The sequence below is a fragment of the Pogona vitticeps genome, chromosome 1, assembly GCF_051106095.1.
Source record: "Pogona vitticeps strain Pit_001003342236 chromosome 1, PviZW2.1, whole genome shotgun sequence".
In the NCBI taxonomy this organism is placed as follows: domain Eukaryota; kingdom Metazoa; phylum Chordata; class Lepidosauria; order Squamata; family Agamidae; genus Pogona; species Pogona vitticeps.
The window spans coordinates 136,291,433-136,315,284 of NC_135783.1; the positions used below are offsets into that span (position 1 = coordinate 136,291,433).

The 23,852-nt window shown below is 44.5% G+C and overlaps 1 protein-coding gene across 3 annotated transcripts in view; it reads left to right on the forward strand.

Moving 5' to 3' along the window:
• Nucleotides 1-18,571, forward strand: part of GREB1 (growth regulating estrogen receptor binding 1) — a 101,794-nt gene extending 83,223 nt beyond the window's left edge. For all 3 annotated transcript variants that reach the window (XM_078388168.1, XM_078388163.1, XM_020802326.3), the window contains exons 21-33: nucleotides 571-660; nucleotides 1,912-2,480; nucleotides 3,511-3,613; nucleotides 4,392-4,550; nucleotides 5,976-6,118; nucleotides 8,084-8,245; nucleotides 10,190-10,394; nucleotides 11,515-11,689; nucleotides 11,784-12,002; nucleotides 12,438-12,573; nucleotides 14,295-14,495; nucleotides 15,688-15,826; nucleotides 17,440-18,571. In XM_078388168.1, the coding sequence (XP_078244294.1) occupies nucleotides 571-660; nucleotides 1,912-2,480; nucleotides 3,511-3,613; nucleotides 4,392-4,550; nucleotides 5,976-6,118; nucleotides 8,084-8,245; nucleotides 10,190-10,394; nucleotides 11,515-11,689; nucleotides 11,784-12,002; nucleotides 12,438-12,573; nucleotides 14,295-14,495; nucleotides 15,688-15,826; nucleotides 17,440-17,603 (2,465 nt within the window). In that variant the 3' untranslated portion in view covers nucleotides 17,604-18,571. The remainder of the gene's footprint in view (nucleotides 1-570; nucleotides 661-1,911; nucleotides 2,481-3,510; nucleotides 3,614-4,391; nucleotides 4,551-5,975; nucleotides 6,119-8,083; nucleotides 8,246-10,189; nucleotides 10,395-11,514; nucleotides 11,690-11,783; nucleotides 12,003-12,437; nucleotides 12,574-14,294; nucleotides 14,496-15,687; nucleotides 15,827-17,439) is intronic.
• Nucleotides 18,572-23,852: the final 5,281 nt, after the last annotated feature.

Below are 23,852 nucleotides of genomic sequence, written 5' to 3' on the forward strand. Positions count from 1 at the left end.
ATGAGATTTATGGATATACTGACTATAATTAATTGGGGCTTAACCAGTTCCCAGTCACTTAATTCAGCAGGAACGCGGAAAGAGAAGCAGCTGCCAGCATTTTATTGGAGAGCTGAGAGGAGGGAACAGAAATTGGCAGGAGGGTTTGGAGGTGGAGTTGTTTCGCAATCCTGTCCAGAACTGAAGCTGGCGGTCATCGTTTGGACCACCTGTATTGCGCAGGGCAGAATCCCGAACTTGAAAATAAACGGAAAACACAGCGGTGTTTTAAAATGTGACACTCTTCATTCATTTGTCTCAGTATTTAATATTTATAATTTCATTGTTTAGATTGGGAAGGGCAGACATGTGAGCCTCCCAGTGTTATTTAACGATCAGATTGTGGGAGTCTAATGACATCTGGAGCGTGGGGGGTGGGTAGCTGTTATCCTCTGAAGCGGCAGAAAGGAACAGCCCCCTTTCCACCCCCCCTGTCAAGTAGAACGGCTTTACCTTTTGAAGTTGAGATCACATTGGCCTGCCGTGTCCAGAAAGTGTGATGCAAGTTGGTTTCCCTCCATTGTGAAACAGGCTCAGCTTCGGAAAAGAGAAGCCCTGTCAAAAGGGAAAGGTCAGGCTCCAACGATTCGGCCGCTTCCTCCTTCTCTTCCAAAGCATCAAGTAAGACTTCAGCTCTGACCTGTTTTCAGTAGTCGTATGTTATGTCAAAACTAGGACAGCTGACCCATATTGCTACTATATTTTTGTTTGCCTTTGTTAAAGGAAGTGTGTGTGTGTGTGTGTGAGGGGGAGGAATAACATTATGTGTGACACTGTGAAGTTAACATCTATGCATATGGGATATTATATATTATATACATTTTGGTTAGAAAGTATTCTTTCAAGCATGTGTTGGGGGTAGAAGATAAGAGAACCTACCCTATAATCTGTTGCAGTGGTTCATCCCAGAAGCGGTGAGCTGTGCTGGCTGCTGCTGCTGGTGGAAACATCACGGGGATTCTAGCAAGTTATAAACGAGCATTAGGAGGGCAAGATCAGGGAACCGCATTAAAACAGAACCAAAAAAACCCCACATTTTTTTCCTGAGGGCTGACCTGTCTACATTATCTACTGCAGAGAATTAACAATACGACATATTAGCAGCGGTGTTCCTAGGAGGAATACTGTAGCCTGTACAGTGGTACCTCGCAAGACGAATGCCTCGAGCAACGAAAAACTCACAAGAAAGCCTCTTGCGAGTTTTTAGGTGCCCCGCAAGACGAAGATATTTTCATCTTGCGAGGTACGTTTTCCCATAGGAATGCATTGAAATTTAATTAATGCATTCCTGTGGGCCAAAAAACTCTGAAAAAGTCACTTACCAGGTAGGGAGCTGGGGAAGCACCATCGGAGGACTGGCAGGGGTCCCCCACAACTGCGATGGTGCTGGGGAAGTCTTCAGAGGCTTTGGAAGCCGGTAATCGCGGTTGCGGGGGACCCCCGCCAGTCCTCCAACAGTGCAGGGGAAGCCTTCGGAGGCTTGCCCAGCACTATCGAAGGACTGGCGGGGGTCCCCGCAGCCACCCTTTTCCCCTGCCTTTTTCTGTTTGGAGGCTTACCGAGCACCATCGGAGGACTGCTGGGGGACCTCTGAAAGCGGCTATCCCGGTTGCAGGGGACCCCTGCCAGTCCTCCGATGGTGCTTCTGCAGCTCCTTACCTGGTGAGTGACTTTTTCAGAGTTCTTTGGCCCTTATGAACGCATTAATTAAATTTCAATGCATTCTTATGGGAAAACGTACCTTGCAAGATGAAAATTTCGCAAGACGACAGGACTCAACGGAACAAATTATTTTCGTCTTGCAAGGCACCACTGTAGTTGTCTCTAATGATTTAACGTAGCACTCTATTAAAATCTAGATTCTGTTAACAGGCACAGCATTCTGCAGTGAAACGGCCCCTCCTTTGGTCGCTGCTGCAGGGGAAGCAGGAAAGTCGCCTCATCGGGGCCTTAGCAGCAACGCAGAAGAAAATGGGACTCGTGCCGAAAAGCCACGACAGAAAGTGGACAAAGACTCCCAGGTGGCGGCCAAAGCCGCTCAGTCTTCCGTCACGTCCTCCTCGCCCTCCCCCTTCTCCTTCTCCTCCACCTCTTCCGCGCCGACCCACGGCTCCTTCGTCCTGCAGGCGCCCCAGTGCCCCATGACCAAAGCTTCCCAGCAGCCCCCCATCGTTTACCTGCCTAAGCCGGTCTATGACGTCGTGACCTCCGCGGACAGCACGGGGCTTCCAAAGTCGTCGTCCCTCTTGCCATACCACTCAGTGACATGGGCCAGCTCCTTCCGCCCTCTCATGAGTAAAATGATGACCTGCACGGAACAGTCTCTGTATTATCGCCAGTGGACGGTCCCCAAGCCCATCCACATGGACTACAACAATAGGAACGAAGGCCGGATGGACGCCTTCCACCCGAGGAGGTTGCTGCTGAGTGGGCCGCCCCAGGTAGGTCTCGAGAGCTGGACCACCATTTCTCAGCTTTTTTTTGGGGGGGGGGTTTCGTAAACTTTGCTTCGTTTTCACATTAAAAGGTGAGAATTGCATTGCTGCTTTGGAGTACGATTGTACCGAGCCATGACCGTGTTTGCTTTATTGTTGCTGGCTTACTTAATTTATATTCTGGCCTTTTTGCCACAAAACAGTGCTTAAAATGGCACTTGTTGTTTTGGCAAGCCCAGGGGGGAGAAACGCAGTGTCAAATGAAGGGAAGGTGTTCAGGCCCAACAGTCATAGAACCATCGGGTTGGAAGGGACCTTGGAGGTCTTCTAGTCTAACCCCGTGTGACATCTTTGAGTCACACAGTTCTCACTCCAAGATGTGTTGTCTGTAACTCATTTTAGGTCTCTTTTGCCAGCAGAAATCCCCTTATGCCAGCAGAACTGGTTTCTTTGCTAAGATCTGTCAGCAGAAGAGTGGGGCGGGGGGGAAAGGGTCCATCTGGCTTCATATTATTTACATTGACATAAATTTATCCCAGCCCTACTTTTTTGTGCCAGGGAATTGGACCTGGGATGCATAGCATGTGCTCTTCTACTGAGCGGTGGCTTGTTCTGTATTGAGAGCTGTACTTTCTTCATGTGATCGTCATCTTTTTCCTTGGCTTACCCCTACCCTCACTCTTTTCTGCCATTTGTCTGTGTCTCTTTTAAATGGCAAACATTTCAAATTAGGGACCTATCATATTGGTTCTTTGTAAAGTGCCAAGTTCCCCTAAATAGCAACAGTGGTGATAAAAGTTGGCATTCCAAACCGTTGGCTTTGGCCTACTATTGTTTACCTCAGTTCTGGATTTTGGCACCCCTGAGGTACTGTATGCAAGATGTCCAAGGAGTGGTTTACCATTGCCACCTCCAAGGGAATATCTGTGCCGGATTTGAACGCAGATCTCCTTAGCTGAACACTCTGTTGACTGCACCACGCTGGCTCTCTGACATGAATCAAAATGTTTCTCATGTTTTTCACATCTGTTCACAGATTGGGAAGACAGGGGCCTACCTGCAGTTCCTCAGTATTTTGTCCAGGATGCTGATTCGACTGACAGAAGTAGATGTTTATGACGAAGAGGAGATCAATACTGGTGTGTCCTTCCTGTAGAAATCTTTGCTTGGGGGAACGGTTTATAATCTTCCTGCCAATTAACAGTCAACTGTTCTACTGTTGTATGCTTAATCTTCCATGTTAATTTAATTTGGCTCACCATTCAGGGAGCCCCATTATGATCCGTTCCTTTCAGAATCCTTATTTCATCATTAGCATTTTACAATCTGTTGTTTTCATTAGCGACTTAGAACAAATGCCCACGCTCTGTCCAACTGGGCGTTACTGAGTTAACCTCTCCTCCTGAGACAGTGGGCTCTCTTCGTAGAAGGGGAAGGCGACACTCCCTGCAGCCCCTTCCTGGGGGGTCCTCCAAATCTACTTTTGAGAGGTTTTTGTTATTTTTATTGATTCACTTTATTTGCACCCTACCTGTTTCCAAGGTGGATTGGGGCCCTTTTGCGACAGAGGACGTTGACGGTTGTGCTGCACGAATAAAGTATAGACACAAAAGGACCAGGATCCCAGCAGTGTTTGCAGAAGCACTGCATAACTTGCGCGGCTACCTGACAAGGGGCTAGGGCCTATCTCGGTCCTGCGCCTGCTCACGTAGCTGGCTTTGAAACTGGCACGCTCGTCGATGCCCCATCCCTCCACCACAGTTAGTCCCTGCAAGTTACGCAAATCTTATGTGAACACCAGTGGGTTTCCAGCCAATGTGTTCCAGTGAAAATTCTGTGAAATCCAGCATGCTACACTGCAGCTTTGGTTTATGAGGTCATGTCTTGCTAATGTCCTTTCTGTTGCTGATGCTGCAGGCTCTAAAGAAGAATTGGAGCAATGCTATCATCAGCCAGGGGAGGCTTGGCCTGACCTAGAGGCCTTTAAAAAAATGCCTTTTGACTATACTATCCACGATCCGAAATACGAAGATGCAAGCCTCATCTGTTCAAGGATCGCCAAAACAAAGAGTGAAGGTCAGAATTTGCATTCCTTTTCCTGTTGTCTTCCATAAAGCAAGCGTGGGCAGTGTCGTTGAGTCATTCCAGGACTCCGTGCGGCTTCACTGCCCCCTTCTTCCTCCCTCCCCCCAATACTGTTGCTGCTGCTAGTGGCAGCAGGGAAGAACACCGAAAGCTAGCCTTTTGTTTTCTTTGAATGGACCATGAAGTTCAGTGGCAAATGTCCAAAAACAATTTGAAACAGGTTTGCTCCCTTTAAATGCCATGTCCCCCTTTGCCGCCCTATGTCAGCAGCAAATCTCAAAAGCTCTTTAAAATGACCCAAATGCTGGGTGCAAATAGGGTTTTCTCTCTGTTTGTGGAGGCACAGATCCCCCAAGAAATTAGGCAGCCCATTTTTAGAAGTCCTCAAAGAGTGGGTGGGTCCACGAGATTCCCATTCCTGCTGTAAACCATGTGCGAAAAAAGGGCATACGTTAGCAGAAATGTACTAATAACTTTTGTTATTAAAAAGTTGCAAGCTTGTGCAGAAATGAGCTTGACGTTACTCTCAGAAACGAGATTGGGAAATTCCTGTAACCTAGCCCTGCTCACGGCTGTTACCTAAGCAAGGAGAGAATCAAATAATCCAAAGTTACAGTTGAACCATTTGTAAAGTGCACGTGCCTGCTGAAATATGATTTGCACAAAGAAGGTTGTGATCTGGGGAAAAAGATGATGAATGTGTTACATCTCATGCATGCCTTCTGGAGGGATACTCAGAGGAGAGATCATCATCACCACTAGAGGGTGCAAATGGACTCACATATCATAGGAAACTATATTGGTCAAATATTCTTAACCGGCCAGATAGGTGGGTTATAAATAAAATAAAATAAATAAATAAATAAATTCTAGCATAGAAACAATGATTAGCATTTCTATGGCCCTTCAGAGGCTTGAAGGCATTCTGTATACATTATTCATCTTCTTAATTTTAAATGCAGATTAAAATGGGGGGGGGGGAATACAAGTTAGTTGCATGCACAGCAGTGTTTCTAAGAAATGCGGATGGTGCAGAAATTATGAGATGGAATAACGCGGTGAAGGAAGCCACAGCCTTGAGTTTGCAAGACAAGAGCAGGGCAGTTAATGGTAGGAGCTTCTGGAACTCACTGATCTAGAGGGTCACCATCAGCCAGGAGCAGCTTCGTGCATATTGACGACGACAACAACAACAAGAACTCTAGAAATGTAGCAATATTTTGAGAGTAAGAATTATTGACGTCTCTCCCTTCCATGCAGAAAATTGTGGTGGGGGAGGTGGGTGTCAACACTTTTTTACTACAATCAAGTTTAGTTTCTCAGCAAAGAAAATCAGCAAGGAATGTATTCATCTCTTCCTTACGGGTCTTTGGATATATGACTAATAAGAGTTTTAAAAAAATAATGATTGTACAGATAGATCAGCAAGCAGAAAGCCAGAGGACTTATATCTGCGCCGCCAGACGACTCGGATGAGGCTGTCCAAGTATGCCGCTTACAACACTTACCACCACTGCGAGCAGTGCCATCAGTACATGGGCTTCAACCCCAGGTACCAGGTGAGATTTGCTTGACCCTTTTGGAAAAAAAATTAAATTAAATTAAAAAAAAAGACAAGGAAAAGCCCCAAAAGGGAATAAAACACAGATCACGCGGGATTGCAGGGACAGACTAACCTTGGGCTAGACATGCAGCTCTTCTCTGCTGTGCAAAATACATAGGGGGGGGGCAAAGCATTTATGGAGGTTGTCCCCCAGAAAAAGTCCCATTGGACGGATATTCGAATAGGCTTGCAATGATGCTGATTTAAGCTGATTCAGCCCTGCATTTTTCTGGCCAAACAGGAAGTTATCAATGATAAGAACAAGAACGAAACTTCGTAGAATAAGCACAGACCTCTTAACACCAGACATAATACACATTATTTTGATGAGTTCCTGTTGGTCTCCATCCTGCCCCTACCTTTTTTAGATTCTGCTTTTCCTCAAAGCAGTGGTGGTTGGCCAACGTGTATTCCACTACCTACATCCCAATATTTTATCTTCCCAACAGTCGAGTGGTACAGTTAGGACTTGGGGGACCCTATGGGAGGAGGGAGGGAAGAGATGGCCGTGGACAGTATTCCATTTTTCTTTTCTTTTTAGTAGGTCAGCTCTGCTGCATCTCTCTGGCTCCTTCTGCTGAGTAAGGCCCTGGGCTCTCACCCCCAAACCCTTCTCTCACAGCCCCACTGCAACAGCCCTTTGTGAGCATTTAGTTCACCCAATGAATGTCATGGTTTTTACACAGATTTGAGACAAGGTCTCTTCAGTAGCAGGTCAACCAGAGCTAGGAAAAGTTGCTTTCTGGGGGGGCAAAATGTCTCCAAATCCTCCATCTAACAGGGCCACTTGCTGTGCTTTCAAGAAGGTTCTGAGAGATGTAGGTGTTGTTTGTAAAACTTCCCCAAGCTTTCCATCCAACTTAATGCTCACAACAGCACATTAGCTCTGCTGCAGAGGCCAGGTGTCAGGCCCAGCTCTTGATCCTGAAATATCTATTGTCTTGAATGCAAAACTAAAACCAGTTCTTGCATTCTGGTAGGTAATATATATGGTTAGATTGTGCAGAATTCAGGCAGAGAAGGGAAATCACAGAAAAACAGATAATAACTATCCAGCACAACAGGGACCCTCTTCAGGTACTGATGCTGGATCTGTGTAGAACTGGAAAGTGTGTGTGAGGATGGGGGGGGGTGTTTGCATTTCACCCCCACCCTTAGGTCTCCATGTGGAAATCTCTCAGATGCTGGTGTGCTTAATAGAAAGGGTCTGTAGTGCGAGCTGCAAGATGTTCAGCTGAACACGCTTACAGAGCTTATGGGATCAGGAGCTCTGCCTTATCAGGGCTTCTGATCATGTGATCACTGTAACCATGTCCTGCTGAGTGCTCTTACAACTTCTGCTGCAGACTTTTTTTGCATTACATGTGCCAAGATTGGAGACACTTTCCAGGTGGGAAGGGAAAAGCTCTAATGCCTGAATGAAGCCAGTGTCTGACATTCTTCTTCTTCTTGAGTCTTCATTCAGCTCATGCATCACCGCAAATGGCCATTGATCGCTAAATAAATGTTTCCCTCTGGACCTGTTAAGGCTGGCTTTCTTTATTGATGAATGAATGCATTTGGTTTAGGGGGATGTGGTCTATTCTTTTATCACTGCTTAAGTAGATAATATATATCAGCATCATAGCTGGGAAAACAGAGCCCATCCGTACAACAGAGACAGGAGCCAGAGGATTAAGGGGTGCGAGATGAGATCGAGATATTGGGAGACAGCGCTGTACGCGAGACAATGCTTGCCCTGTACCCTTTGAGCGAAGGGTTAACAGGTTAGTGTCATCCTGAGTTCTCACGTACAGTTGATCTGCCAGCCAGCTTCTCAGTGGTGGACAGGGAGGATGCCTGTTCCTAAGCTTTTGTCTCAGGAAGCAGAAGGTCTTCAGCTGGCCGCCCTGGTTAGACTGCTGTTTTGCTTCCCCCTCAGCTTTACGAGTCCACCTTGCACGCTTTTGCCTTTTCCTACTCAATGCTTGGAGAGGAGATTCAGCTTCACTTCATCATTCCCAAGTCCAAGGAGCATCATTTCGTCTTCAGCCATCCAGGAAGACAGCTGGAGAGTATGAGACTACCTCTAGTCACCGATAAGGTAGATTGAATATAGCGTACGAGACGTATGCAGCTCCTTCATTTGACAGGGTTGGGAGCAAGGGCGGACGTCCTCGCTTCTCTTATCCTTGCAGGTGAGGATAAAGAACTGTGATGCTCTCCTTCCCTGCGAAGAGGATGCTGAGGAAAGTCCAGGTGCTCTCAGGGGTGGTCTTGCAAATCACCTCTTGGCATAAATCCTGCAACATGTGTAAAGCAAGGGCTTGAGGAGTCTACAGCCTTGCGTGGATTGTTTGTGCCATTCTTGTCAAGTCAGCTCTTTTGTGTTTGCAGTTAGTTTTTTGTTTCTCAAAGGGAAAGGATGCGAGTTTTGCATAGATTTATTTTCCTTTAATTATCTGGACCACAATGGAGGGAGAAAAAAACAAACCCTAACCTCTTAGTCTCACTCTGAGGGAAGGCAAAGGCTCTTGTGAGGCCTTCAGGCGCCTCATTGCAGGGTCTCAACAAATCAGAAAAGCCTAAATCAATGAGGGCAAGGAAGTTAACAAGTATTTGTCACAACCCTTATTCAGAAGAACATGACTCGCTTCCCCCTGCTTTGCCTCTGCTCTGATATGTGGATAAAGATGGATTGCTGTACTTCCATACAATACTGTCTCTCTCCTGTGAGCAGAGACAGAGAGATTACTCTCTCGGCGCCTGTGCAGCATTTCTTGAATCCACGAAGTGACAAATTTTGTTTCCATGTTGTTCATAAAGGTAGATATTTGAGGTCCATATCGCCATCATAGGAACATCAGAAGAGCCCTGCTGGACCAAGACAAGGGGCCCTCTAGTCCAGCTTCCTGTATCTCACAGGGGCCCCACCACATGCCTTGGGGAGCTCACGAGACAACTAGATACCTGTTCCCCTGATTCCCCCTCCCCTGCATGTGGCATTTGGAGCTACCTTCCTTTCGAAGCCTGGAGATTGTACATCCCCATCATGGATTGTCACCTGCATTGGACTTTTCTTCCAGGAATCTGTCCAATCCCCTTTTAAAGGCATCTAGGCCAGATGCCATCAGACCTCTATGGCGGAGTTTAGGAAGCCACTTTCAAGAAGGATGAATATAATAACATGTTGAAGAACTTATGGATCTTAGAGCATCACGGTTCCATTGTTCCATTGTGGAAGGTTTCAGTATGGCATTGCATTCATTCTGCTTAAAGGTCAAAAGCAAAGCATGAAATGAAGTGTGCTGCTCATACCACCCCATATTTAATTATGCAGGCTACACATTGACCCCCTAACCCCCCAGTGAACAGGGTACTCAGTTTACCCATCTTGGAAGGATGGAAGGCTGAGTCAACCTTGAGCTGGCTTCCTGAGCCCACTGGGATCAAACTCAAGCGATGAGCAGAGTTTTGACTGTAGTGCTGCAGTTTAATCCCTGCACCACAAGGCAAAAAGTAGTGTTTCAGGCTCTGCCTTTGGGGTTGTGACAAAAGTGCAAAATGTTACCACGAGGAGAAGGGAAGGGAACCTCTTTTGTAGGCAGTGTTCATCTCCCTTGTAGGTGCACCAGTGCTAACCCCCTAGTCAACAACTATTCTTAAGGGAGGGCCACTGATCTCCAGTTGCTCACTCCAAGATAGTCCAATGATGTGGTGCTTGCTTGGTTTGGATAATCTAGCTAGCCTTGGCTTTACATCTCCTGACGGTCATGAACTGGAGGTGGTGGCAGCTGGCACTTGTCTCGTGAATCAATGAAGCAAGGGAAGCATTTTTGTGATTTTCCCCAAATGAGTCTCATGGTAATCTTATTGAAAACTTTAGAAGACAAACTATCCAGCTTGTCCATTGACGGAAGCATGTAGGTAGGCTACAACCAAACTATGCCAAGTCCTGGGTTTAGTCACCCCTTCTCCCTCAGTGCCCTCAACCTTTAATTTGCTGATTTTCATGACAGTAATAACACCCAGATTCCTAACTTTACAGAGTCAGGACTACATAAAGAGCCCTACTTTTACTCCCACAACTGGACGCCATGAACACGGACTCTTTAACCTTTATCATGCCATGGATGGGGCCAGCCATTTGCACGTCCTGGTGGTCAAAGAATATGAAATGGCGATATATAAAAAATACTGGCCCAATCACATCATGCTTGTTCTCCCGAGTATTTTCAACAGTGCTGGAGTGGGTATGTATGCTCTTGGAAGGGTCGCTCACGGAAAGGAATTGCAGTTGCAATCTTTAATGGACTGAATAGGTGGGAAAGCAATCTAAAGTTTTGGTTTAATAGTAAATTAATCATGAGCCGTCGGTTCTGACTTATGACAGCCCTTTTGCAGGGTTTTCTAGGTAGAGAGGACTCTGAAGGGGTTGACCCTTCCCTTCTCCTTGAGGGCACCCTGGGACTGGGCAGCTGGCCCCCAAGGCCACCCAGGCTGGCTGTGCTTCACAAGACGCCCAAGTGGGGGAATCCCAACTCCCAACCTCCGACTCACAGCCAGAGATCTAAACCCCTGAGCTATCCAGCCAGCTTTGGGCTTAATAGCAGGAGTTAATTTTAATCCTTGATGGATGACTACTTTCAATGGGTAGAGCACACGTGTCCACCTGTAGGTTTCTGTGGTTGTGAAGAGCTTTCTGGAAGACAAGTCTCCCGCCTGTTGGGACTGCATACTGCCATCCTTGCCATGCCCACATTATCAGAGTGAATTCAGGGTGTTCTTTTCACTTTTCTTTCACAAGCCTACATGTCTTTCTTGTTTATTGTACACTAGGGCCATGCTTATCATGGTCCTGGAATTGGGATTTCTTTTTCCCCCCATTATTGTTACGTCCTGTTGTGTCTGCTGCCCCGAGTAGTAGCCTTGCTACTAGTTGGATGGAATGAATGAATGAATGAATGAATGAGTGAATGAATGAGTGAATGAATGAATGAATGAATAGTTGCTTCCCAATGAAAGCAATGGGAGGAAAAATAATTATGCCTACTGCAAGACTTAAATTTTCACCTTTGTTGTGTTTGCACTGGTGACTAGGAGTGCTTTGGACCTCACAAATTCAAAGCTTCCCCTGATCCAGTCACACCCCAATGCACCCGTTCCACCTCTTTTTAATCTCTCCTTTTGTTGGAGCTTTGACTTGAGAGAAGTATGAGATGCAGATGCTTCCAATAAGACTGGGAAGGGGAGTTAAGCCTGAGAATGGGACAGGGCACAGGGAGAAAGGGACTCCTACAGCAAAAGAATCTAGAATAGTATGAAGTTTCCAGTTTCCCCAGTAGATACTAAGGTTGGTTTCTTTGGATTCAGGTGCTGCTCACTTTCTAATAAAAGAGCTATCGTACCATAATCTGGAGCTGGAACGAAATCGGCAAGAGGAACTAGGGATCAAGCCCCAAGACATTTGGCCTTTCATTGTCATCTCGGATGACTCCTGTGTCATGTGGAATGCTGTAGAAATCGATTGTTCTGGTGACAGGAAAAGGTGAAGGTTAATTTGGGAGTGGTGGTAAAGAATTTGAAGATTTTGAATGCTTTGGTGATTATGTTTTGAACAGTTTCTTCACTCCCATTTTCAGTGAGTACACATGGACAGAGAGGAATATTTCGCTCAAGCAAATTTTGCAACATATTGAATCCACTCCGAATGTCACCCACTATGCCTTGATTGGGATGAGGAAATGGTCCAGTAAAACCAATAGGGGAGAAATCAAGGAGCCCTTTTCCTTCTGCCACGTGCATGACTTCATCATGCTGAATGTGGACCTGACACAGAATGTTCAGTATAACCAGAACAGGTGAGCCAAGTCTGGTAGAGTAGACTTTGGCTTGGCATAGCCCGAAGTCACAGAGCGTGGCTTGGAATTGTGGAATTCTTGACTGTTCTAGGCCGTATGGTGGTTCCTTCCCAGATGTTTTCCGACTACACGCCTAGAGAACCTGGCCAGCACAGGCAGTGGCGAAAGCTTCTGGGAGTTTTAGTCTTAAGTTTTAGTCTTAGTGGGCGCCCATTAAGAGGAGGAGGCAGGGCAGGAAAGCCCAGGGTGCTGCCTCTGATGGGATGCTCCCAGGAGGAGGTGGGGTGCAGAATCCAGAGCGCCCATGCAACACTTATGGGCCTGATTCAGTGCACAGAGCCAAACCATGGTATCTGCCCGCTTCTGTTTTATACTACACAGTCTGAGAGACTTTGTCTAATGGATACACACGGTGTTTCTTAAATTTCCCAACAGATTCATGTGTGATGACGTGGACTTCAACCTGCGTGCCCACAGTGCAGGTCTACTGATTTGTCGATTCAATCGGTTCAGTGTCATGAAGAAGCAAATTGCAGTGGGTGGGCAAAGGTCTTTTCATATTAAATCCAAGGTGAGCAGAGTCAGGAACACATTTGCTAACCTTGTCCAAGTCATCCTTTTACAGCTTCAGTCGTCTGAACAATCGGCTGACCTGACGTGAGACCTGTTTTTTAAGGAGAGGATGAGTTTGTGTCTTTAAAAACATGATCTTCTGTTTCTCCACTTGAATCATTATTTACTGGGGATTAAAACAACATGTAGCTCTAGGGAGGGAGATTCCATGGATGGTACAAACCTTGTGTTGCGTTCTTCTCACCATCTGTATTCAAAGTGATTCATGTTTCTTTCCCTGAGCCGGTTAGCCCCAGGAGTAGCAAGAGTAACAGTAGGGGAACTGAATGAATAATTTCTGAGTGAAGAGTGTCAGGAGAGGAGATGGGAAGCCACACAACAGGCATTGTTATATCCATGGAATTCCGTTCCCATAGGATACATACAAAAAGCCATCCCATTTGCTAGTTTTCTCCCTGTGGAGGCGTAAACATGATCAGCACTTTAGCCAGCTCCACCATTTCCTCTGAAAACCTTGAGAATGATCTGAAGGAAAGACTTGGCAACTTTATTGATTTCACCTCGGCTCTGGAAAAGTGGTGGCATTCACAGGCCTTCCATTTAGAATGAATTAATTGGGAATACAGTGGTGCCTCGCATAGCGAGGTTAATCCGTTCTGGATTAACCTTCGCTATGCTGAAGCATCGTTGAACGGATCAAAAAAACCCATTGGAACGCATTAAACATCATTTAATGCGTTCCAAATGGGCCAAATACTCACCGTTCAGCGAAGCTTCGTAATGGCCGGCAGCCATTTTCGCGCCCTCGCCTCGCTTAACGAGGGCGCGAAAACACTGCACGCGGCCATTTTGGGCCATTTCCGGGCTTCTGGCGGCCATTTTGGCCGCCGAACAGCTGATGGTCGGGCTTCGTTTTGCGAAGATCAGTAAGCGAAACGCTTACCGGTCTTCGCAAAGCGAATTTAGCCCTATTTTAAAAACGTTAAGCGATCGCATTAGCGATCCGAAAAAACGGATCGCTATGCGATTTCATCGTTATGCAGTGCGCTCGTTAAGCGAGGCACCACTGTATATGGACAACATGCAAATTCAGAGTTTGTCATTTTATGTCACATTTAGGAAGTGTTTTGCGACACACACACCCAAAGGAATTGAAGGTCAAATGGCCTGATCGCCCAAATATTTCATTGTAGTACAGTATTTAAACCACGCACATGCATTTCAATGATTGTCTTTGTCTCGGCTATTTATGACACTAATGATGGTTTGGGATTTAGAAAACAAAAAAACAAAACAAAAAACCAGACACACAAACACGCACACACAAGTTTTCTACTCATTAGTGATCCCAGTTTATCCTGCAACAATGGGAGGGAGAAGGTCTGGATCCTCTTCTTAATTAACTGTTGTTTTAGGTTGGGGCAGCTCTGGTAAGCCGTGACCTGGGAGAGCTGTGGCCATTTTAAAACCATCCCTGCTTGCCTGCAGTTCGTGCTCCCCCCACCCCCACTTTGTCTACTGGCGGTACAATAATCCGCCTTTAAAGACTGCAGTCCTTGCATTTCCTTTTCTCTTTAATTGCTGTTCTTGCTGCATCGAGATGTGTCTTTTCCCCTTTTGCTGCCTATATTTTTAACCTTACTTAAAACAAAGTGAGAGCCGACTTTTTTAAACAATAAGTCAGCTGGTGACCTCCCCGTCATCCTGTTTTCCTTGTAGATGTCTGACAACCCAGTTGCTATTGCTCCGGCTCAGTACATATGCGCCCCAGACAGCAAGCACACGTTCCTGGCTGCTCCCGCTCAGTTACTGCTTGAAAAATACCTCCAGTACCACAGTCATCGCTTCTTCCCTCTCTCATTGAAGAACTGCAACCATCCCGTCCTTTCAGTCGACTGTTACCTTAATTTAGGACCACAGGTAACTGACATTTTTTTTTAAAAAAAAATGCCCTCCAAAACTGTTTCCCCTACGGGGCCTGAGAGGTCTGGAAGAAGCTGCCAGATATTGAGTCAGACCATCACCCCCATTCTGTATTGGTGACTCTGATCTGCAGCAGCTCTTTGGTATTTGGGGGCAGAATTATTTCCTAGCCCTTGTCTGGAAGTGGAACTGGTATAGCTCAGTGGCTTGGAGCCCTCAGTTGTAGGCCAGGAGATCGAATCTCGACCGCCTGGAGTATGTATGGCTGATGGGGTTACGTACTATGTTTCCATTGCAGTCTGAGGCAAGCTGCGTAACCCCAGAGCATCCCCTGCAAAAGGGATAGCTAAACCACTTCACGAAAAGTTGGAAATGACAAAACGAAACCACTTCCAAGTGCTAGAAAATGCTGGGATGGTAAGGGTGGGGGTGGTGTCATCATAACTTGGAACTGGCTTGAGAGCATGTTGTTGTTGTTTCATTATTCGTTGTAGTAGTCCTAGTAAGAGCACAGGTGTAACCGCCCAGTGCTACTTGGAACCCAAGGTAGGCACTACTGTTGTATTTTAAAGGCATTCCAGTGTGGGAGTTTGGAAGATTTACACCTTGCTTGCCTAGGGTTCATTGCAGTTGTGGGAAGGTAATCCCATAGTTTGCTCTGAAGAAACGTGCACGTATGCTGTGAGCCAGGGAAATGATGTACACTTGATAGATAGCACACCATTAGAAGAACAAATTTCTTAACAGTTGAAGGTATCTGATTATGACTCACAAACTTACCTTGCTTTGTCTTATGAGAGCTCTTCAGAAAGTAAACACAGGCTTGATTTGCCAGGATAATTGCATACTCATGAAGGTCGGCCTGAATCACATCTCTGAAACACTTCTGTTTCTAGTAACAGACTACGTATAACATATAATTTAGCCCTTGGTGCTATAATTTTTAGAGAAGGGGCATCACTTATAGTCACAGAGGCGCAAAATACAATTTAATTTCATCTCCCCGTAACGTTTCAAGTGGTGGTTTTTTGCTTGAAAAGAGTTCTAGGCAAGAGGCGTTACTTTGCAGAGTGTTTACTGACTTTGCACCTGGTCTTTTGATCATACGAAACTGTGCTTTGAACTGGGTAGAAAATCATTCCTATCATCCTCCCCCCCCCCCCGCTTTTTGTCCATCTCTTGCATCCAGGTCACAGTTTGTTATGTCAGTTCTCGCCCCCACTCTCTGAATGTGAGCTGCTCCGAGATGATATTCAGTGGACTCCTCTTGTACCTCTGCGATTCCTTCGTCGTCGCCAGTTTCTTAAAGAAGTTCCATTTCCTGAAAGGTGAGAAATCGCTGTGGACGCTTCAAGTCCTACCTGGATTTCGGCTTCCTTGACGAAACAAAGACAGGGAAAGAGACCCCCTCGTCTGTGTTCATTGTATCTTTGCCCCTTTCTAGCTTTGCTGCATTGCCAGCTTTTAGTTATTTCAAATATTTCAAGGTTGTAAAAAAAGATGACAAGTTGGTAAGTTTGTGGGCCCGTCACTTCTCACCATGGGGCTGAAATGAAAAGGCAGTACAATGGGCAAGCGTGGAACTGTTAGTAATATCAGCACGGGCATTGTTGGGGACTGGTGGGCATTGCCAACAAGCAGCCTCTAGGGGTCCCTTAACTTCTCTCTCCTGCTACAAGGGATGCTTGTATGGCTGCTTGCCATTTACCTGAAGAGGAATCTCTCTCATGCCAGCTTAGAAGATCCAGACAGCCCAAGGTTGCCTGTGTTGGCTAGCTGCAGTGCTTGGCGAGTGTGTGTGTGTGTGTGTGTTTCATGCAGATATATTTTCTGTCACCTGTTGACCCACCCTTTGATATAATAGCCAGTGCCACAGATTGGACCCAGTCCTTCCTGCATGTAGAGCATGAGCTGTCGTGTTGAGCTCTGGCTCCTCCTTTTAGGATGTTGTGGGGAGTGGGTGGTCTTCCAGATGATGTGGGGCTGAGGGCCTGATCACACGAGGCACATGTTCCCCACTTTTAATGACACTTCCCATACCTCCATTGTACTGGATTGCAGAGAAGTGGTGTATATATACCTGGATGAACGTTCCCATTTGTTTTAATGCCACCAGTTCATTTCTTCCTATTTGAAATGTTATGGCCAACTATACTGTGGAACAAATTTATCTTCTCTCTTGTCTCCTGGGGCAGTGCAACCCCTTACTTTATATTTTCTTTAAGTAAAAAAAGATAAAAGTCCCTAATTCGTGCCTGCCTCCTGCCCGCCCACCCTTTCCCCAGTGCCTAGCCCTGTGGGTGCGCACGCTTCTTTGAGGCAGTGCCTTGGCCCCAGCCATTCTCCTTTCCCCATTTTCCCCAGTGGGATTGCCATTCACACATGCAGTACCAGTAACGAATGTTCCAATACATTAACAGAACAAAACAACAGAAGCCTTTTGACAAGGGGGAAAATAAATAGCAATTACACGGTTGGCCAGGTAAGTGATTTGACAATGACTGTGTGTGTCACGTGACCAGAAATGTATGCAACAATCTAACTGGGGAGTAAGTAGGGAATATTTGCCTCGACTGACCTGAGAGTCCCACCAGCATACCCCATGATAAGGGACGATGGGAAATATACACCAAAGTCAGGAAGGCCATTTGTTCCAGGCAAGGAACCAGAGGTAGGGGGAGCCACAAAAAAGTGGGTTGAGGAGCAACCCTACCAGTCACGTGGGATCCATTCTGCTTTTACAGTGTCCAAGTCATTGAGAGCTGAGGTTTCAGCCGTGTATTTAGGATGCCTGTTGTCCTTGTTTGTCTTGATTTGATTGCATTAAAATTACTATTCTTACCTGTGCATGTTTTATTATTGCAAGCTGTTTGAAGGAAGTGATATATGCAAACATGCTAGATGATGATTATGATTATGATGATGATGGTCACTCCAACAGGTGCCACCTTGTGCGTCATTTGCCAGGACAGGAACTCCCTTCGCCAGACTGTCGTCCGACTGGAACTGGAAGACGAGTGGCAGTTCCGACTGAGGGACGAGTTCCAAACAGCCAACGCCAAAGAGGACAGACCCCTTTTCTTTCTGACCGGACGGCATATCTGATGATGCCCACAATCCATCAGCCTTGTTCATATGGCATAGGAAGCTGCCTTCTTTCTGACCAAAGAGACAGTTTGCCAACAGAGAGAGAGAGAGAAAGAACGGGAAAGTCCAAACAAAGGAGAACTGTTATATAGGCACAAGAACGTAGGCAATTTTGAAATATTTGTATTAAATTTGTATTTTATTTGACCGATTTTTGTTCATAATGCTAAACACTGTTAAAGACTTTTATAATTTAATGAGCTTCTGAAGTTACCGTTGCTTTACTGCATCCAGGGTGGAAGTAGGTAGGTAGTGTTTTTTTCCCATGCTTTTGAAGTGTTCCCCTCCTTTTTGTGTGTGTTGTATATATTATACAAATAGCTTCTAAGATAAGCAGTTGTGGTATATAGTTCCTATTTTAGCAAACCAATTCCACCCTTCAGGTTTTTAACCTAGAAGCCAGTATAACAGATGGTGCACATGTAATATATTGCTCCTGATGACTTCAATACAGTTGTGCAAAACTGCTTTGTGCAGTTTTTTTCCCCTCTGTTGTTAAAGGCAACCTTAACTGGGAGATTGTCCAGTATCAAACCTTGTTGAAGTGAATGGGAAGCACGTCAGGGAGGGATAGTGCCAGTTCATTTCAGTGGATATTCCACAGAACTTTTCCAGTGGACCGTGCCTTATATATTTCTATTCGAGAGAAAACTGACTTTGCATCCTAACTACTGGCTGCTCTTGGTAATTTTTAAGATGCAGGCGTTTGTAAGATATAGAAATGTAATTATAGTGAGCTTTTTTTCTGGTTTATTAAGAACATTTGAAAGTAAATGGTTTGAATTTCTAACTTTCAGTAGTAAAGAAGGAGCTTCAAGAGGAATGGTGAGTTAACAGCAACAAAATGTTTCAAAAACAGTTGGATTGTGGCCATCCTAAGACTTCCTTCGGTTTTCTATGAAAATAAAAACAAAAAACATCCCTAATGTGGATTTAGTTCTCTGTTTTTGAAGTTCTTTTGTAGAATAGTCATAAGAATGTTAAGAAGAGACCTGTTGGATCATGTGGCAAATTCTCAGTGAATTCTTCATCCCTGTCAAGAAAATCTGTCTTGACATGATGGGGCAGTAAGTTAAGAAGTTGTTAACCCTCTGTGAAATTTCTCATCACTGCCATCATGAGAAGAAGGCGATTGCCATTTTTTCCTCACTGGATCCCTGTACTTTTCTAATGTTATTATGAAAAGTGCAAGGGATGGGATGTCTGCTCCCAAGTTCCTCACCTTAGTCAGTGTCAGCCTTGGCTGAGAAATGTGAGCACTTGTGGATGATAACTCTTCCATGTCACAAGTGATAAGTCTTATTAGCTGAAATCCTGTTGCTTTGTTACACATGCAGAAGGCAAAAGCCATATAACATTCACTCACTTCTAGCCATCAATTAAAGAATTGCTGCTGTGGTTCTTGAGGGTGCCCATTCCCACTAGCTTAGTGTGATCTCAGGATCCCAGTGGGAAAAACTAATGAATGTGATGCCATTTGCTTTCCTCATGCATAGCAAAGCAACAGGATGTCAGCCATTATTTGCATCCATTAGAGGCTTAAACTTGATCAATGTGTCCACCATTACATAGAGAGGGAGAGGGAGGGAGGGAGAAAATAATTGTCTCTGTGTAGTACAGATGTGGGAAACTCTGGTTTTCCAGATGTTACTGGCTGCCATTTCCCATCAGTCATAGCCAGCATAGACCATGGTGACGGCAGGTAGGATTTGTGATGGAAAAGTTGCCTTTTTGAATTACAATTCCCAGAATCACATCCTTTCTGAGGGAATTTTGGGAGTCAATTCAGAAGCCATTTTCCCCCAAATTCTGCATGTCTTCCATGTGCACTTGTCACATACTTCAACATTTATGATTGTTTAATGCATCTGCCAAAATTGGCTGCTTGAATCGTGAAAATATTCAGATGTTGCCTTTAAGATCGGATCCATTTCATTTTTAAATGAAATGTTGCTTTGATTTCTTCTCTTCTACTACATCTGTGATGTTGTGGAGCATTACACCCTAGCCCAGCAAAATCTATATATCTTACTTGCCTTCAAAATCCCTCAGTCTGATTGCATCATTAATTAGATAATTGCCCGCTTAGGAAAGTAAAAATTTTAGAGGGAAATGCAGATTGAAACAGTTTTCTTGTGGAATTCACTTTCCCTCTGTACCTTTGTTTTCTTTGTAGGACAAATTCAAAATGGCTTTGCGTTGTTCCAATATATTGCACTGTTTTCAAACTTCTTGTTTCTCTAAAGTATAATTATATTCCAATCTTGAATGTTTAATGTATAGTTACGGTCAAATACTAAATTTTATTAAGTATATTTGCTTATCATCACTTATTCAACACTGACTCTGGAAATTGGCACGTACTAGCTTGCTATAAATAGTAAGGCTAGTTATATAACTTGGTTGAAGGATTTCACATCCTTTATACATGGAAGAACAGATATTTCAATAAGGATTAGCAGGCCAGCCTGCACTTTATTTTCGTGAGTCCCAGTTATTGGACTGAACTGAATTAATAAGATGGGAAGCGTTAATCAGAATTTGTGAAAACTATGAATTACAGTGGGGCCATTTCAACAATTGAAACTATGATCCAGGTAAACATGACAACCAGATTTGAAGGCATGAATAATCATGTCATTTAATATATAATAAATACTGTGCAAATGGATAGACCGGAGCCAAAACGGAGATAGCAACAGTAGGAAAGGATCGTGTTCCTTCCCGTTGGTGGGTGGATCTAGATTTGATTCAGAGGTTGGGAATTTACGGTTTTGGATTATAGCCCAGTATGAGGGGGGGCTGAAGTGAGCTTTCACCTCCTCTCCTCAAACCAGGAAGTGCCAGTGGTTGGGCACACATTCTGACCTTGTAGCATCGTAGAATATAGTAGGACCCTCGTATCCAAGGGTGATCAGTTCAAAGCCCTCACCCCACGGATACTGAAAAGCACAGATTATAACTAACACAATCTGTTGGCCCCAGGAGCCCCCATACCTGTAATTTTGATCTCAATGAGGCCTCTATGAGTAAGAGATGAATTGAAATCTGCTCTTGTTCCTTAACATGCTGAAGACTACCATATCACACAAGTCGAATAAATAAATAAATAAATAAATAAATAAATAAATAAATAAATAAATAAATAAATAAATAAATAAATAAATATCTCTCCCTCCCTCCCCCTTTTCTCTCTCACTCACACACACACACTGACACACTCTCTCTCACACACACCCCGTCTCAATGGCTCTGCAGGTTTTCTTTGAAGACAATGAAGAATCCATTTCCTCCTTTGCTTGGGAGTGTTGAGGAAGAGTCTGGCTGGAAGGCAGGATGGGCGTAAGATGGGAAATCTCTCTCAGGAAGCAGTTTGGCTTAGGTTAGCATTCCTCCCCCTGCCTTGCCAGCCAACCCAACTCTGAGCTTTACAAGGATGCTGCTCTGGAAGCATCTGCTGGGACTAGAAGAAAGGGCGGTGCCTTACCTATAGAACATAGTGTTTGGTTCCTCTAGTGGGCAGTATGATAATTACATCTTGAAAATTGAAATTTGTAGGTATTTTCATTTAATATCTTTAATCTTTTCAGATAATGGACAAGGGAACTCAGTGGCTAATTATCCAGCAGATACGGGGTCCTACTGTATTGGACTTGGAAAGCGCCTACAAGGCCATCAAGTCCAACCTCCTGCTCTATGCAGGAATCCAAATTAAAGTCTATCTGATAGGATGATTGTCCTATTTTTCCTTGAATGCCTCCAGTGTTGGAGTGCTCACCATCTCTTGAGGTAATTGGTTCCATTGTTGTGTTACTCTAAAAGTCAGGAAGTTTTCCCTGATATTCAGCCAAAGTCTGGCTTCCTGTAACTTGAGCCCATTATTATGTGTCTTGCGATCTGGGAGGATTGAGAACGGATCCTGCCCCTCCAATATATGACAACCTGTGAAGTATTTGAAAAATGTTAACATATCTTCCCCCTCAGTCTTTTCTCGAGGCTAAACATGCCCAGTTCCTTCAGTCTTTCTCATATGTTATATAAATATACAACTAGAACATTTCCCATAAATACTGATGGTTCACATTTTTTCTTACACTTCCTAAAACGGGGATTGAAAAAAAAAGTTGAGGCACAGAGAGTTTACTTCTATAATTATTATGCTATATTTCCTTAAGTAGGCACCAGAGAACATCCAGAGTACTTCCAATTAAAAATGTATATAACTTTTTAAAATGCTTACATTTATCTTCTGAAGTGGGTAAAAGACAGTTTTCTGGAAAAAATATTTGTTTCTGCAACTGGATCTAGAAAATGTAAAAGGAAATTGTTCAAAGAGACCAGAGGAACTACAGCTTCATTGGTGAAACTGCTGGATATCTCAGTGGTTTAAGCATCTGGCCATAGTGTCGGAGGTCAGGAGTTTGAGTCCCCGACGGTGCCTCGTTGAGAGGGGCTGGACTTGATGATCCATAGAGTCCCTTCCAGCTCTGTAGTGCTAAATTTATTATCATATCTAAGATATAAAACTAAGCAGCGAAGAGCACCTCACAGGTATATGTTTTTTTAAGCTGGGGGCTATAAATTGCAGCCTGCTGCTGGCTTGCCTTAGACCTGTAACTTGAAATTGAGAGTGCAGGAGAATAAATGGATTCACCTCATACACATCCTTACCTAAATTTACCACTACTGGGGAAAGGAAGAAATGTTTTAAATTCTGAGGGAACTGCCATGTTGCAACTTAAAAAACGAAGGGAGGAAAAGTCATCTCCACCTCATTCTTTAATGTATGTTCCCTCTGACCTCCAAGTTGGAGGAGGTAGCAGTCATACACGGCGGGGGTGGGGTGGGGGTGGCGGTAAAGCGGAACCCCAGTGTCTACATGTCAGGCACAGATATCGGCAAGTCAAGCCTACATAAATGGGCATCTCAGTGTATAGGGTTTACCTCATAAATCCCCATGGATGGATGTGGGTGCAAGACCAGACTCAAGCCATGACTGTGGGGCCAGGCCAGCAACGCAGCTCCATGGGTCTGTTACATGTGATTCTCCTTAACATATGGCACAACTGAATGGAAAGGGCAGGGGAGGGTCGGAGGGATAAAAAAAGCGGGGCCACTTCACCCCACTGGAATGAATGCCTGGGAACCGATCACACGTGGAGGAGGAAACGAAGGCCCCGTGTGGGTTTTGGCTCAGGCTGCTGGCCAGATCATGTTCCATGGAGACCACGTTGTTCTCTGTCCCTTTTGATAAAATTATATCTTTAAAAACCCAGTTTTTCCCCCTCTGAATATTCTTCACAGTGAGCTTCGTTTGCTTAAAACTCTGGTTTTTCATGGATAGCAAATATAAAGCACTTCACATCTGTTGGATGTGAAGCATTTCTAACTCCTGTTGTTTCCAAAGAGGAAACATAGGCCAATGAAATAGAAGGTCTTGACAAGCATTTAACGGCAGGATCTCCACCAATGATGTGTAAGGATATCCCACATGCTTTGGAAAAAACTCACCCAGACGTTAGTGGGTTGAACCGAGCTGTGATTCCAGTTCCATGCAAAAATAATCTGGAAGTATACCCTAACATCTGAACCTTTGAGAGACAGAAATCATCAATTTTCCAACAGCAATACCGTTGAGAATGTTGAACCTTATGATCTATTTTTAAAACTATATATTTGCAAAAGAATTTTTTTTTAAAATAGTGTATTTGGCCAGTGTGCTTTTCACAGTTCCTTTATTGAAACTTAGATTATCCCAGCTTCAATTTCTTTGTCAAAGCTTGGGACACAAGTCTTATTAGTAAAGGATTGTTTCCATGATCATGGACTTCCTGGGAGAGAAAACTGAAGCCATTATCCAAGAAAAACCCTGTTACAAAGAAAGGTGTGGGATTTAAAGTCTTTATTGGAGTCTTCCATGCACAAGAAATGGGTCATACAAACTGGACATGTTCTAGCAAGACTTCTCGGCTTCCTGGTGGATTTTGAGTGTTTTCATCAAATGTACTCTGTATTTGCTGAAATTTGGTCAATATTTAAAACAATGTAATGCTTTCAGCAAATGTAGTTACGTACTGTGAGTAATTCATATTTAGTTAGACTGCATAGGTTTTTCTTAGGTTCCCTCAGATACACATGCCTGCCTTCCTGATGCCTTTTGAATTTCGCTTTCCTTCTGCTTCTCCATTGCCTCCTGGGGATGCTTTC